General features: G+C 39.1%; 1 protein-coding gene across 6 annotated transcripts in view; it reads left to right on the top strand.

Moving 5' to 3' along the window:
• The window catches only part of PEX5L (peroxisomal biogenesis factor 5 like), a 176,815-nt gene that overhangs the window by 113,081 nt on the left and 46,614 nt on the right, over positions 1–17,120 (top strand). For all 6 annotated transcript variants that reach the window (XM_061193380.1, XM_061193382.1, XM_061193381.1 and 3 more), the window contains one exon: positions 2,916–3,011. In XM_061193380.1, coding sequence (XP_061049363.1) covers positions 2,916–3,011 — 96 coding nt within the window. The remainder of the gene's footprint in view (positions 1–2,915; positions 3,012–17,120) is intronic.

Consider the following 17,120-nt stretch of genomic DNA (forward strand, 5'->3'; position numbering starts at 1 on the left):
GTGCCAAAATAAGTTTACCAAGTTAGATGTAAGATTGATTAACTTTCTACACGACAGTAAAGTCCTGTCATCTTTGGGGTTAACTTCCCTACCAGGCTATAACACCCTAACAAGCTATCAATTCTAAAAGGTTATAAATCATCTGCACCTTTATATTTGTTAATCAAATATATTGTCACCCAAGAGTGTCAGTTGTCACCCAAGAGTGTCAGTTAATCAAATATATTGTCAACCCAAGAAGGTTGACATGGGCTCAATGGTGGCCCCCCAAAATATATGTTCACATTCTAATCTCTGGAACCTGTATCAATCTCCCCCTTCCTGCCTCGATTGTCTGGGTTAGTAAAAGGTAGTAGCTTCCACAGGGCTCAGAGAATAAGGGAGGATGCTTGTTCGTGATGGCCACTGGGCCTGGCCCACCAGTGAGCAAGCCACTGATGCCAGGGCAGGCCCCGACCTGCCCTCATGGCCCTCCCATTTCTGACCACAGGCACTGCTCCAGAGGTCTCAACCCTGAGCTGCCCACAGGCCTTGCTCTTTACTAGGCACCCCACCTGGGCATACTGCAGCCACGCCCCACCCCCAGAACCAGGGCTTGCTAGCACAGAGCTCTGCCACTCCAGGCACAGGACAAAAAACAAGTCCCTCCCAATCTCCTATAAACCCTCCTTAGACTCTAGACTGGCCAGGAGACCTTGAGAGAAATATCTTTAATTCAGTCATTCATATATTCCCTGACAGCATATTTTCAACCAATATTTGCTGATTATTTATGGAGCACCAACTATTTGCAGGAGATGCCAGGGATATAGCAGGGAGTAAATACATCAAGGAGGAGAAAACATGTATTAATATTCAAATAAATTAACCTTTCACATTCATTAAAACAAACTGCAGTCTAAGACTGTTATTTATGCTCAGAAATTTTCCTAATAATTACTTTATTTTTATTTTCAGCCCACACTCTTTTAGACGCTTCTTGGCTAACGCCCTCAACCATGCATGAACCTCCAAGGGACAGATTTCTATATTTTGCATCTTCCTAAAATGGCCAGTTGAGCACAGCCTCCTGTGAAAGGCTATGTGTCCAGTGGTTAGGCACATGGTCCAGAAGCACCAGCCCTACTACTTAACTAGCTGTGAGACTAGGGGCAAGTTTTAATTAATTACTTAATTGCTCTCTGTGCCTCAAAATCGTGGAGTTAATGGTAGGACCCACCTCAGGCTGCTGAAAAGACAACATGAGTTATAGCAAGTAAAGGACTTGAAGCAGCATCTGGCATTTAGTGAGCCCTGGTATTCCCACTGTATAATCATTAAAGAGGGGGGTTCCTCTTGAGGACCAGTGATGGTGGAGAAAGAATGAAAAGCAGCTGAGCGGAATAGATGGTAAGTGCTGGGTGAAGATCAAAGTTTCACTATAGTTTTGGTTCTCAAACATGACTGCTCTTCAAAATCACCACAGGAGCTTTTCAAACTTAATTTTCAAACTTAATTTAATTCATGGGCCCCACCTTCAGAGGTCACTTCACTGGTCTAGGGTGGGACCCAAGCCTGTTCAAGTAATTCCCATAGAAGTGGAGGTTGAGCATCCCTGCAGGACAGCAATCTACCACCTGGCCGAGGAGCCACGCCTGCCCTGCAATGAAAGGGGGCGGGGGACTTCACTCCAAGCCTCTCTCCTCCTTCTCCCCAGGCCTAGCTGCCTTAGCAGTGCAATCCCTCCTCCTGCAGTCTGTCCACAGGCATCCTTGGGGCATGCATCACTTGTCAGGCCCTGGGCTTGGGATGGGGCAGCACAAAAGTTATCAGACAAAATCTTATCCACGTGGACCTCACAGCAGAGAAAGAAGCTAGAGAAGAAAGCAAGCAGTTACGTGGAGAAAAATCGAAACACTCTGAATGCTCATAGAGCTCTAATCGAAGTACCATATATACTTACTAGGAAATCCCTGGGGAAAGACTGAGGTAGATCTGTAAGTACAAAATGTGGAGACTCTCCAAGGTACATTGTTGAGTAGAAAAAGGTAAACCACAGAACAGCATAACATTTATGTTTCAAAAAACTTTTTGAAACACGTTGCGATATTCTATCTATGGGTGCAAAAATATATGTAACTTCAAAGAAAAAAGGTCTAGAATTACACCTCTTATTTTCCATGATTAATTTTTTTTTCAAAAAGAATGTATTCATTGTTTGTGAAATTTAAAATAATAACATCTTTTAAATTCCAGCAAACTCTTTGTGGGGGGTCTTCTGGAAATATTTGCATTTAGCTAAGTTAAGATGTATATCACATTGCCTGTTAATTGTGACAAAGCAGTTGGCATTACCAGACATGATTTTATCTAAGTGACTATTATTGAGCAGAGAGCAATGTCCTGAGGAAATGGGTGGTGAGACAGACATGTGCCAGTAGAGATAAGGCAAAGGAAAGAGAATTCGGCATGAAGCTCAGATGAGTATAAGGAGAAAGACCTAGCAGCTACCTTCCATGTCTGCAACTTTCACAGTTTCACCTGAGGCTGGTCCTCCTAACAAGCTGAAAGCTCGAATATCAGCTTCCAGGTCTAGCCTACTAATAGAGATTCTCCAGCTTAGCTGCATATTAGAATCACATGGGGAGACTTACTAAAATATCAATGCCTTGAACCAAGACCAATGAAAAGTAAGGTCTTTGGGAGGTTGGGCCTGGGCGTTGTTTTTAATACGACCAGGTCTGAGCTTCACTGTTCGAAGACGCATGCGTGCACCCTCCCGGTTTGGACACCCTCATGCTTGCAAAGTACTCCAAAAATGGCATCAGTTGCAGGTGCTTCTTAAACTCTAGGGAATTATGGGAAAAGGAAAAATATTTGTGTTTTTGTATTATGTGATTCCGAAATGATAACACCATGTGTTTGGTTTATTTCAGGCTCGACTGACCAAAGAACAACGCTGGGGAAGTGCATTGCTTTCCAGAAACCACTCCTTAGAAGAAGAATTTGAAAGGGCAAAAGCAGCAGTGGAGGTAAGTTTTTTTGGTTTGTTTTTCTGTTTCATGTTTCTGAGAGTGGAATTCAAAAAAATCAAACTTCAGCAGGATACATATGAAATGGGTCTTTATAGACATGAAATAATCATGACTATGATTGTTAGAATGAGACGTGTTACCAGAGAACTTTTGACTTCCCACCCGGGGTGACTAATAGATGTCACCTCTTATGCCAATTCTGTGGTAGATTAGCAGTGACTTCCGGAGTCTTGGGTCAGAAAACTCTGAGCCTTGCGTGCATCCCATGATGAACCTATGCTATGCATTTGCTATGCTTCTGTGAAGCCAGGGTTCATGCCTGATGTTTTTATCTCTCTGGCATCTAGCATAATGTCTGAAACATAGAAGGTTTTACTACCCCTGAAATAGTATACATTTTCCTAACTGGGTGGGGGAAAAAGGCAGGGCTGAGATATTCTAATCAATGGATAGCCCATCTTGACTTGAGCCATAATTTTTTTTTACTGTTAAGGGTGTCCAAAACAATGACAATGTTGATAAATCAAATGAAACATTTAATTTGAACATTACTTTCCTTATTTAGCCTTCTAAAGAGAGATAGAGAGAGGGAGAGAGAAGGAGGAAAGAAAGGGAAAAGGGAAGCCAAAAAAAACCATCCTTTGCTGTTTTTTATGCATTTCCTTCCTGGGTAGAAGCGCAAAGAGTGCATCACAGGTGCCATCTATGATTCTCACCAAAGCTTTGCTAGAAGACTATTTGAGAGTTGAGCTTTTCACCCAACCCAAGTATGAACTTGCCAGGACCTCTGTTTCTACTACTGATGTGAAATCTTGAAAATTGAAAGTATTCCTGTAATATGGTTCATTTATGTGGCCATCTTACCTCTAGAATTTGGATGAAATTATTATACTACGGGCAGTCTTTCAGTAACTCCATACTTGAAGTGCAGTTAAATCATACTTGCAATTTAATATTAAAAAGATTCTTTATATTCTAGGAAATAATTCCAGCCAAATTTCCTATCATCATTCAGAAACCTAATAAGAGAACACTTTTCTCTCATCGCAATACAATCCACCCAAATTTCTTCTTTTAATTTTAACCTTTTTAATTAAAATAAAAGTTAAGGCATATTTAATGCTCTTGAACGTGATCAACTGATAGATTTGATTGAGACCAGCTGAGTTCAATCAAGTTGTTCAACTGCATGGAGCCTGTAGCTCAGTTTATCTTAAGTGTAGATTTTTCCAGACTTAAGAGCTAATTTAAGTTTCTTTTGAGCTCCTACTGTGTATAGGACACTGAATTAGCATTAAAAAGAAGATGATTTAGAACCATAGACTCTTGAGGCAGTAAAAACTTTATAATTTATCTGGTCCCATTTATTTTTATTTTTATTTTTTTAACATCTTTATTGGAGTATAATTGCTTTACAGTGGTATGTTAGTTTCTCTGGTCCCATTTATAATGAGACAGTGAGTTCAAACTCAAAAGACTTAATTACAAAGACTTAATTACAAAGTAACATATCAACAAGGAAAAAATTGTCCATCTGTGTATCTATCTATTCATAAAATCACTTAATCTTAGTTTTGGTAGAGACCTTAGAAGTCATCTATCCCAACCAGGCATACAAAACAATTTTTTTTCTTTTCAAACATACTTGACAAGTTATTTATTCAAACATACCCTGTTTCTACTTGAACATTTTCAATTAAGGGCAACTCACTTCTTTTCAAGAAAACCTGTTTCAGTTTTGGACACTCCTAACAATTAAAAAAGCTCTTCCCTGAATTAGGCTGAAATTGGCCTACAAGCAACTACCAGTTTTCTTACCCCTGGCTTTGCCCTCTCTGGAACAAGGCAAAATTAGGTGAATCCCTTCTGTACATGATGCCCATTCACCCCAGGAAGCCTTATTTTCTCCTGACTTCTCCTTGTCTCTTTGGAATTGAGAGACCAGAGTTGTTATTCCAACTTGCTGCTAATAACTAAATAACAACAAACATCTCATTAACCAATATAAGTCTCATTTTTCCACACCTCTATGGTCCTTTCCAGCTGCAAAATCCTAAAATGCCACAAGTTACTTGAAGTAGTCATTCAGCAAACATTACTGGCTATCTATATGTGCTGGCTGCTGAACTAGGTACAAGAGATAAAGGAATGAGCTAGCTTTGAGTAGTTGTCTAACAATGGCATGGACCAGATGACCAACTCAGGCAAGACATTTGCTCCCTTCTACTTTAGTTTCTTCATTATAAGATGAGGGGCTTGGATTTCTAATATACTAAGAATGCTAAACGTTTGTAGCTTCAAGTGAAGTGAATGGTAAGTACAGAATTCCCAGCAAAGCAGAAAATTGTAAGCACATTTGCTCAGCTGGAAGCCTGCAACTGAGAAGCTTCCTTAAGGAATGAGGGAGGATGATGCTGACCAGAAGGTGTGAACAGGTGTGGAGAAAATAGGCACGAGGCATGGGGGCAGGGGTTGTGTTTCACTAAGCTGATGGTAAATCAGACCTTCAAAACTGCACACATATGTGAACTACTTACTTCCCAGCATTATTCTTATCCAGGGTTTAAACTAAATCCATAGTAGAAGACATAATAAAACACATCAGAGTCTTGGAAATATACATGCCCCTTGACCCAGCCACTTCTTAGAATTTATGCTAGAGAAATAATCATGAAAGTTTGCAACATTTTATCTGTAGAATTTTTTTAAATAGTGAAAATTTGGGAATAGCTCAAGTGTCTCATTACAGAGAATTAACTAAGTTATTATCTCTACAATAAAATGCTATGTAACCATTAAAAACTACATCATAGAAAAATATTTAACATCATGTAAAAATGTCTAGTGATAATTGGAATAATTTATATACTGACAGTTTTACAATATGATCCCAACTTCGTAAAATGATAGTAGCTTAATACCTAACATGTTAGAATACATACTGTGTGCCAGGCACTACCTGGGGAGCTTTGCGTGGATTCTCATTTAATCCTCACAGCAGTTTTATGAGGAAGGTAATATTACTATTCTCATTCTGCAGATGAGAAAAATGAGGCTTAAAGATATTGCAGACAGTTACGTGGCGTTTTATAAGCAATTAAGATAGACTGAAAATGAACAACTCTCATTTAGCAAGTTACAAAGTCATGATTTTTACCCAGACTCCAGAGCCCATATTCTGAATCACTGCACTGTATAAGCATAAAGAGAGTCTGTGCCCAAACCTTAACAGTAGTTATCCTTGGGTGGCTGGATTTGGAGTGATTTCTTCCATTAGCTATCTATATTTTCCAAATGTTCTATCATAAACGTGTATTACGTTGGTAATCAAGGAAGAAGTGGTAAACTATAGACACTATATTAGAGTCTAAGATTCTTAAGAGAACTAAAAGTGCCACATTCTTCATTTCAAGACCAATAAAGAATGGCACCACAGATTGGCTTCATCAGAGACTGTTCTAAACACTAGTAAGACCCAGATGAAAACCATGCCTGGAGCAAGTTGAATTTTTCCAAAGTCTCCATTTTTATATCGCTGATTCCAATATTCCTTCTATTTCACATTCTATTCCATTCTTAAACCCTCATATTTTCTTGGTCATCATCCTGCCTCCTGACCTGGCACCTGGTCCTCCTTCTGTGCCTAATCCCCTCACAAGCTCCAGGGGCACAGCTGCGCTCTCTATTCGTCTTGCACAGCAGCCTCATTGCCTGCTGTCCCCACTCTGTCTTTTTTTTTTTTAAAACAGTTATTATTTTATTTGACAGATGTTTAAACTGAGAGGTGAGCATAGGGACTAATTTTTTTTTTTTTAACATCTTTATTGGAGTATAATTGCTTTACAGTGGTGTGTTAGTTTCTGCTTTATAACAAAGTGAATCAGTTATACATACATATATATCCCCATATCTCCTCCCACTTGCGTCTCCCTCCCACCCTCCCTATCCCACCCCTCTAGGTGGTCACAAAGCACGGAGCTGATCTCCCTGTGCTATGCGGCTGCTTCCCACTAGCCATCTATTTTACATTTGGTAGTGTATATATGTCCATGACACTCTCTCACTTCTTCCCAGCTTACTCTTCCCCCTCCCCATATCCTGAAGTCCATTCTCTAGTAGGTCTGCGTCTTTATTCCCATCTTGCCCCTAGGTTCTTCATGACCATTTTTTTTTTTTTTTAGATTCCATATATATGTGTTAGCATACGGTATTTGTTTTTCTCTTTCTGACTTACTTCACTCTGTATGACAGACTCTAGATCCATCCACCTCACTACAAATAACTCAATTTCGTTTCTTTTTATGACTGAGTAATATTCCATTATATATATGTGTCACATCTTCTTTATCCATTCATCTGTTGATGGACACTTAGGTTGCTTCCATGTCCTGGCTATTGTAAATAGAGCTGCAATGAACATTGTGGTACATGACTCTTTTTGAATTATGGTTTTGTCAGGGTATATGCCCAGTAGTAGGATTGCCGGGTCATATGGTAGTTCTATTTTTAGTTTTTTAAGGAATCTCCATACTGTTCTCCATAGTGGCTGTATCAATTTACATTCCCACCAACAGTGCAAGAGGGTTCCCTTTTCTCCACACCCTCCCCAGCATTTATTGTTTGTAGATTTTTTGATGATGGCCATTCTGACCGGTGTGAGATGATATCTCATTGTAGTTTTGATTTGCATTTCTCTAATGATTAGTGATGTTGAGCATCCTTTCATGTGTTTGTTGGCAATCTGTATATCTTCTTTGGAGAAATGTCTATTTAGGTCTTCTGCCCATTTTTGGATTGGGTTGTTTGTTTTTTTGATATTGAGCTGCACGAGCTGCTTGTAAATTTTGGAGATTAATCCTTTGTCAGTTGCTTCATTTGCAAATATTTTCTCCCATTCTGAGGGTTGTCTTTTTGTCTTGTTTATGGTGTCCTTTGCTGTGCAAAAGCTTTTAAGTTTCATTAGGTCCCATTTGTTTACTTTTGTTTTTATTTCCATTTCTCTAGGAGGTGGGTCAAAAAGGATCTTGCTGTGATTTATGTCATGGAGTGTTCTGCCTATGTTTTCCTCTAAGAGTTTAATAGTGTCTGGCCTTACATTTAGGTCTTTAATCCATTTTGAGTTTATCTTTGTGTATAGTGTTAGGGAGTGTTCTAATTTCATTCTTTTACATGTAGCTGTCCAGTTTTCCCAGCACCACTTATTGAAGAGGCTGTCCTTTCTACACTGTATATTCTTGCCTCCTTTATCAAAGATAAGGTGACCATAGGTGCATGGGTTTATCTCTGGGCTTTCTATCCTGTTCCATTGATCTATATTTCTGGGTTTGTGCCAGTACCATACTGTCTTGATTACTGTAGCTTTGTAGTATATTCTGAAGTCAGGGAGCCTGATTCCTCCAGCTCTGTTCTTCTTTGTCAAGATTGCTTTGGCTCTTCGGGGTCTTTTGTGTTTCCATACAACTTGTGAAATGTTTTTTTCTAGTTCTGCCCCACTCTGTCTTTCCTCTTCAGGGAACATTCTTCCCCCAGATCCTCATGTGGCAGGGTCCTTCTTGTCATTCAAATTTTAGCTTGAGTGTCAGCACCTCAGAAAAGCTGAACCTGACCACCAGTTGCTATCACAGCACCTAAAGTTTTGTTTTTCATCCTTATATTTATCACTTCATCTTTCCTTATTTGTTTTTATCTGTTTGTTCTCTGTCCACTTTAAAATGTAACCTCTGTGAGGAAAGGAAACTTCTCTCTTATTTAACACTGTACCCCAAGATCTAATACAGTGCCTAGTACCTAGTAAGTATTTAATATTTGTTGAATTAATGGATGGATGGCTAATTGTTAATCACCTAATGTGAGAAACACTTCTATCTATTGTTGCTTATAACACGCCATATCACCTTCTAATGTAATTTAGTATTTGCATTTTCATAGCTGATGTAAACAATCAGTTCTGTCTGTGGCGTATGGATTTCTACCAGGGACTGTACTGAAGTGTCCTCTGTGGCTGTCTTGGTCTCAGTGTCAGTCAATGAGACACATTTATTACAATGCAGGTAACACCAACCAATCTTGCCATGGAGTAACATTGGGCATGTTTTATATTCTGCATGGTATGAACTAGGCTATACTTACACTATGTAATACCTGACAACATGCGATTCAACTAACATTGAGCTAAAATGCCCTAAAATTCCATCTCTTCTACTAAAGACAACTAACACTACGTGCACATTTATTGCATATCTTATGTGACCTGGGAACCTGTTTATGTGCGAAGACTAACATTGCTTAAGCCCAGGTTGAACGGTTAGATCTCGTGAGGCCTTATGTGGGTGAAGCTTTTTGCCTGCATATCTTACCTTTTATCACTGCAAATTCATCTCGGCTCAGCGTATTGTAATTTTAGGACAAAGAGCCAAATACTCCTATTTGGGGCTTTAAAAAAAGTTCCTCTTCCCTGAAGGAGCTTCCTCCATACTTCCTCCTGGATTTTCTTCCTAGCCGGCAGCCTAAACACGCTGTCAGCTACAACAGGTCCCTGGGAAAGATGCACTGGGAGGCACAGAAGTGAGAAGCAGGGAAGGAGCCCCAGGGGCTCAGGAACGGCGATCCCTACAGCGACCTGTGCTGCGTCAACAGAGGAGAGAGGAGGTCACGTGGGCAGGCAGCACACCTGCAACCACACATCAAAAATACCTCTTATCACTGTCAGCACGGAGGGAAAGAGCCAGCCAGCATCTGGCACTGTGTTTAGCTAGTTAGTCTCTCTAGGTGCCTCAGCCTTCAAAATAAACTGGATGTAGCAACAAATTCATCAGACATGTTTGAAACTCCTTCTGTGGGCCAGGCACTGGGCTAGGTGCTAGGAATAGACAATTGAGTAAGATAGCTCTGCCCTTAAAGATCTGGAAGAATTGCAGGTATTTCGCAGCTCAGGAGATCATCAAGTACAGTTTATCCCATGGTATAGTTCAGTGGTCCCCAACCTTTTTGGCACCAGGGACCGGTTTCGTGGAAGACAATTTTTCCATGGACCAGGGTTTGCGGGGGGATAGTTTTGGGATGATTCGAGTGCATTACATCTAGTGTGCACTTTATTTCTATTATTATTACGTTGTAATTTATAATGGAATAATTATACAACTCACCATACTGCTGACAGGAGGCGGAGCTCAGGCAGTAATGCAAGTGATGGGAAGCGGCTGTAGATGCAGATGAAGCTTTGCTCACTCTCCTGCTGCTCACCTCCTGCTGTGTGGCCCAGTTCCTAACAGGCCACGGACTGGTACCTGTCCACGGCCAGGGGGTTTGGGACCCCTGGTATAGTTATTGTGGATTTACACGTCCATTTCCACGTGGAGATTTTGAACTCTTACAGGTGGGACCGTGTCTTATCTTTATGTTCTTAGCACCTTTCAGAGAGGCTGATACAGAACAAGGCCCCACAAACTTTTGCTGGATAAATAAATGAACATATTAGCAACTTATTCCTCTAATGCATTTATTTCACCTAAGTATGTCTTCTTTAATGCGTGTTTAAGAAATGTCACTAACTTACTAACAGAAGATGAACTTTGTGCCCTGACAAGCATCATTGAAAACTACCTCCTAACTTCCCATTTCTATGTCCTATCTCAAAGGACATAGCTCTCAAGATAACTCTCCTTCGGACTCCAGGCTAACTTTCCCTCAGCAGCACTATATGAAAAAGCACAGACAAATTGGTAATTACTGTTTAACAACAAGGATAGTGAAAGAGTTTAATGCTAACTAGAAATTCCTTGGTCTGGAAATATGAGTGACCTTCTTTATCTCTAAGTTTAACTAGGAAATGTCATGTTCAAAACAATGTAACATCTGATAGGCACCTCAGAAATATTAAATGACTGAAAGGAATTGGAGACTATTCTTGAACTCCTTTTGTTAATATAGGATCATGTAAGAAACTTCTGACTTGGGTGCCCGCCTACCAAGAAGATTATCTGTCTCTACCACCCCCTCATATTTTCTCTTGCTTTCTATGACAGTGTCACCTCTTCGAAGTAGGTGGAAGAGATTAATGGATTAAACACTACTTAAATCATTCTGACTTAGATTCAATATTCAAAAAAGAGAAAATCTTCTGAAAATATATGGAAACATTCTTTGGGCAATATTGAAGGAATCTTGAGGTTAACTTCTTAAGATACAGATTTCCTAAAGCTTAGCACATCATGTTAGCTAACATGCTTCCCACGTCAAAGTGTAGATAGATCGCATAAAGATTAGATGTGTTGTGAGTTCATTGGGAAACTGGCAATGTTGATCTCATAATGAGTCAATATCCTTCCATTTTAAACAAAGAAAAGTTTATTCTCAAAAACGATATGAAGCATAGATGAGACTTAATGTCGAGTGACTTATGATAAACCCACATAGGTGAAATGGGTGAAAGTATAAAGACATGTAGGATGGTCTGAGATAAATTTAAGGATAAGTAATCTATTTAAAGGAAGAGAGATATTTAGAGTCCACCCATAATTTAAGTCCGTGTTTCGAACAGTTACCGTATTCTTTCACTCTCCCTTGATATCCATTGTGTAAATACCAAAGTAATTAAATCTTTGACTTGACCCTTTTTTAAAATTTTTATTGGGGTATAGTTAATTTACAATGTTGTGTTAGTTTCAGGTGTACAGCGAAGTGAATCTGTCATACATATACATGTATCCTCTCTTTTAGGTTCTTTTCCCATACAGGCCATTACAGAGCATTGAGTAGTGTTCCTTGTGCTGTATAGTAGGTCCTTATTGGTTATCTATTTTATATATAGTAGTGACTTGACCCATTCTAACAAAACTTCAGTTATCCACAGATTGGTCTTCTAGACCATCATATTTGTAGACAAGCTCCAGACCAAAAAGTAGCTTGGATAAATTCTCTTAACACCCAGACTAGCAGGCAGATCTGCTCAATGCCACCATTTAGGGTCCCAGGTTCCTTGCCATTTGTTTCCCCTCGACCCCTTAGGGTATTATCCTCCCCTGCATGGTCAAAGCCAAGTCACAAGTCTGTTGTTTCTCCAGCCCCCACCAGGGGAAGGAGAGCTTGAAGGAGGCAGGCCCACCTTCCTAAAAGCTCTGGCCCAGATCTCATCTGCTCACACACCACTGGCTGGAGCTTAGTCGAACACATCACTCCACCACCACCCATGCCCCAAACTGCAAGGGAGGCTGGGAAACGGCCACAGTTCTACCACCACAGAAGAAAGGAAAGTGTATTTTGACTGACAGCTAGCAGTCTCTGCCACAGGTACCCTCCAGCTCTGATATTTGGAGGAATATTAGAAAGCATCTCTCTCAATATCTCTTTCTCTCTCCTGGATTTTTTTTACTTTTAGGACCAACTATTAAATAATTTTCTAGGAATTTTATTTCTGTAGGAGAAATAATATAAGTCTATTTATCTGGAACATACAAAACCCCATCACTTTTTTTTTTTTTAATTGAAGTATAGTTGATTTACAATGTTGTGTTAGTTTCTGGTGTACAGCAAAGTGATTCAGTTATACACACACACACACATATATATTCTTTTTCATATTCTTTTCCATTATGGTTTACTATGGGATATTGACTATAGTTCCCTGTGCTATACAGTAGGACCTTGTTGTTTATCTGTTTTATATATAGTAGTTTGTGTCTGCTAATCCCAAACTCCTAATTTATCCCTCTCCCCCCCTCTTTCCCCTTTGGTAACCATCAATTTTTTTTTCTATGTCTTCAAAACCCCATCTCTTGATTTGCAATTCTGTGCCATATAAACCAATCATTACTATTCTATAAAACTTCCTGTAATGTTGAATATTATTAATCCTGGTTTATTGAAAAGGAACAAAAATGAGATCTGCAGGTTAAATACCTTATTTTTGTCAAATAGTGAAGTCAGGGGTTAAAATAATTCTAGTCTTTAATGCTATATTCAGGTCAGTAGAGCTATCTGCCCATGTTGGTTTCAAAAGGTTTTCATAAAATCAAAATACTGGATGATGAGAGATATCTCTTTTTTGATGGCAAACACTTATACTTCTCTTTGGTTTAATAAGTAGAACATCAAACACACAACCCTACAGAGTTCTGTAAAGAATCAGTAAACTCCCTGTGGGTGAAGCGAATTTCCTTTATTCATTTGACTAGGGCATATAATATACCACACAATGATGGTACACAGTTGATGTTCCATACATAAATAATTCCTGTTGATTAAGAAAGTGGTTCTTTTCCATGAGGGTAACCAGTCCTTCTTCCTCCTCCCAGATGGTCAATCATCAGCCTCTTAGATCTTGTATTAGTCAGTGTTCTCCAGAGAAACAGAACCAGTAGGATATAAAGATAGAGATAAAGACAGAGACAGAGACTGAGATTTACTATAAGGAATTGGCTCACACAGTTATGGAGGCTGAGAAGTTCCACCGTCTGCCATCTGAAAGCTGGAGACCCAGAAAAGCTGGTGGTGTAGTTTCATTCCAAATCCAAAGGCCTGAGGACCAGGAGAGCCGATGGTATAAGTCCCACTCTGAATATAGAAGAGCCAATGTCCCAGCTCAAGGAGACAAGTAGAAAGAATTCTCCCTTCCTCTGCCTTTTTGTTCTATTCAGGCCCTCACTGGATTAGATGATGGCGACCTGCATTGGAGAGGGCCACTGCTTTACTCAGTCTACCAATTCAAATGCTAACCTCATATAGAAACAGACACACAGAAATCTTTAACCAAATGTCTGGGTACTCTATGGGCCAGTCAAGTTGACACATAAAATTAACCATCACAGATCTTAATGACATTCCCAGAGATGCCCAGTCTTCTCTGGAACCTCTGGTACTGAACTGTGAGAGGTGTCAAGGGCCATTTTAGAGTTTATGCTTCATGCCAGGGATTCATAGGGCCCACCTCATCACTGTAGAGAAGGGGCTGAAATCCAGAGACACTAACGGACTTGCCCAAGCAAACACAGCTGATTACTGGCAGGCAGAACTGGAACCCACATTTGCACATTACCTTGGAGCTGTTGATAAAGGAAGGAACTTCTGAATTCAGATAGTAAACAATATTAAAAATTACTCAAAATTGGAATTTAGTTTAGAGATGTGTTTTTCTTACATGAGATTTCTTTAATATGTTGGTTTTAATTTATATTAAAGTGACTTGGTATTATTTGAAATATACATCAATCCCTGACCTCACAGCTATATTTAATGGACCAAGAGGGCTAGAGGCATGGAGAGAAAGTAAAAGGCAGAGAGGTATTAAAACATAGCTAGAAAATATCAATATCATACATGAGCCACATGCAAATAATTGAAGATGAATTTGATTTCCCATGAAAAACTGAATTGCATGGTGATATCTGAGAATAAAAGGTTTACTGGGATATCGCATCCTAGTTACCTTATATCCAAAGAATAAAAATGGATAAATAAATAACCTCAAGTCAAGCCCCCAGATCAGACTATTATGGTTATTAACACCATTTGCTTCCTATATCAAAAAGCTTGGGCAGTCATAGAAAAGGAATGAGCAGTCAAATATTCTATTTCTGTGTCCTGCATGGCTCTGGAGTGAAAATGCAGACATATACAAGATTGACTACCTGATCTGACTACAGAAGGAAAGTAGATAGATCACTCTACTCTTAAACCTAATTGTGAAAAAATATTTCATTTTCACAGAGTAAGTAAAACCAATCCCCTAATTAACTGAGATGTGTTTCTGTGATGGCAACAGTGTTTATTGAAGCCATTGATGTCAAGAACACACTTGCAAAAGCTCCATTTCAAGTTAGCCACTTCCTTGTCTAAATCATTTCTTATGACTCATTTGGTATTCTAAAGAGAATCTTCCTTTTCAAAATAAGCTGGCTTTTGATACTAAAGCATTCATTCTCTACCTGTGCTGAACAGACATTGAACTGTGAGCATCAGATTTAAGTCACCTCATAAATCAGGTTTAAGTTTTAATTGGCCAGTTGGCAATAATACAATATGGACTTCGAAATTGGAATTATTTCTTTCATTAGTGAAGTTTGATTTTACGGATCCACCAAATCACAATGATTATTTGGATCAGTGATAAAGATTTACCCCATTCAAAATAATAGCTTTGCATTATTATTTTGGATGGCTAAGAATACACACACACATGCACACATACGCATGTGCACACATACACACAAATACACACAGACCACTGTAAATTTAGGTGAAGTCCTGACTTATTCAGGCAAGGATCCCAAGCACAATGGAAGTGAAGTGGCCACATGAGTGGAAACAAATGCAGCTTCTCTAGAATCCCTAATATGGGTGTGCAGCTGTTGGTGACACTAAGTCCACAAGGAAGGCCTTTTACACTTGGGCTTTGTGTCTTTACTCAGGAAGAACTTACATAGTCCATCCTGAATCCATTTGGTTCTCAGGCTAAATGCAGGTGTCAGGAGAGATGGGGCCTCATGCTGTGTGTCCATCACGGGATGGGGAGAAGACGGCAGCAGTATGCCCCAGCATCGCCCAACGCCATCAGTACCTCTAGCTCCCCGGATTTCCAGAAAGCCTACTGCCATGCTCAGAGGGATCCTAACGTTTACAAAATTTTAAAAGTACACATGAACTTTGAGAAAAGAGTAGAAGGAAATGCAAAGGTATCAACAGTAATTAAAAACATCTCTGGATAGTGAGATTGAGAGATTATTAATTTTCATTGGCAATTTCAATGTTTTTTTTTAAATTATCTATAATGATATAGATATTGATTTCATAAATGTAAAATAAGTTGTTTGGGTGTTTTTTTTTTTTTTTCTTAAAACACGCTCTGTGTGTCAGATCAGGGCCAAGAGACTTGGGCTCTATTTCTCCTGGGCTACTCACTGCCCTGGCAGGCTTGGAAAAGTCCTTTTCCTTTTCTGTGCCTCAATTTCTTTATCTGTAACCTGAGACCATTCATTAGATCCATGATACCCTAATTAGGCTGCCCACTGGAAACACCTGGGGAGCTTCCCAAAATACTGATGTCTGTCCCACTCCAAGGTACTGTGATTGCAGTGGCCCTGGCTGTGGCCTGGGTTTGGAAATTTTGAAAAGATCCCCCCAGGTGATTCAGTGTGAAGACAAATTTAGGAACCTCTGGATTTGATGATTTCTAAGGCTGTCTTCTACTGTCACGATCTGTGAATCTATGATTCTTCACATTTGCCTACGGCCATCCCTGAGTATCAGTTCTATTTTTAGCAGTTGCTAGGAAATAATATTCTAAAACTTTCCTAGGTGACCCATTTCAATGTCTTGCAATCATTTCAATCAGAATATATTTCCTTATGTCTAATATAAATTCCTACTGCAGCAATTTAAGCCATTATGGGAAAAGAGAGCATCTAGTTCTGATTGGATTTGTTGCTGAATTCCTTGCATGAACTTACATCACTGGATTCAGTTATTTTTCACCTCTAAGTAAATTCTCTAATTACCAGATCTTTACCTAACAAGTTCCTTGTCAAGGTTCTAATGGTGAGGGAGAAACGCAAGATTACTTACTGCTCTATCACCCAGAGTATACTTTCCAGTTTCTGCCAGCATCATTCCTAGATCTGTGTTCCTGTGAAGTTCTTAAGGACAGTATATTTTCAACCTTTAATTTTTTTTAAACCTGGGAATAATAATTTCAAAAAGAAGATATCACTAGGATTGAAGCATATTTTTAGTAAATAAGCAATCATCTTCCTTTTTTACCTACTGAATATATATTTGTCTTTTCACTTTTTTCCCATTTCTATCTGTCCTTTATCATCTTAATTGGCCACTGAATTATATAATTTATAATATGTTTTATAGTTGATATATATTTTATTATTGGTTGAATATTCCTTTCATGTTTTTACTGTTTTTCTTAGCCTTCTTCCCACATTTTCTCTATCACTCTAGTGTTTTTCCTTCCTTTATTAGTATACTGATTGAAGTTAACAGATTTCAACAAAACGAATTACAAGGGATATGTCACAAGACATGTTCTGGACAAATACTCAAGGTTCAACTAAAATGACTGAAAATACTGTGCCATTTACACGATAATTCTTTCCCATGCTG

The sequence above is a fragment of the Eubalaena glacialis genome, chromosome 6 (assembly GCF_028564815.1).
Source record: "Eubalaena glacialis isolate mEubGla1 chromosome 6, mEubGla1.1.hap2.+ XY, whole genome shotgun sequence".
NCBI lineage: Eukaryota > Metazoa > Chordata > Mammalia > Artiodactyla > Balaenidae > Eubalaena > Eubalaena glacialis.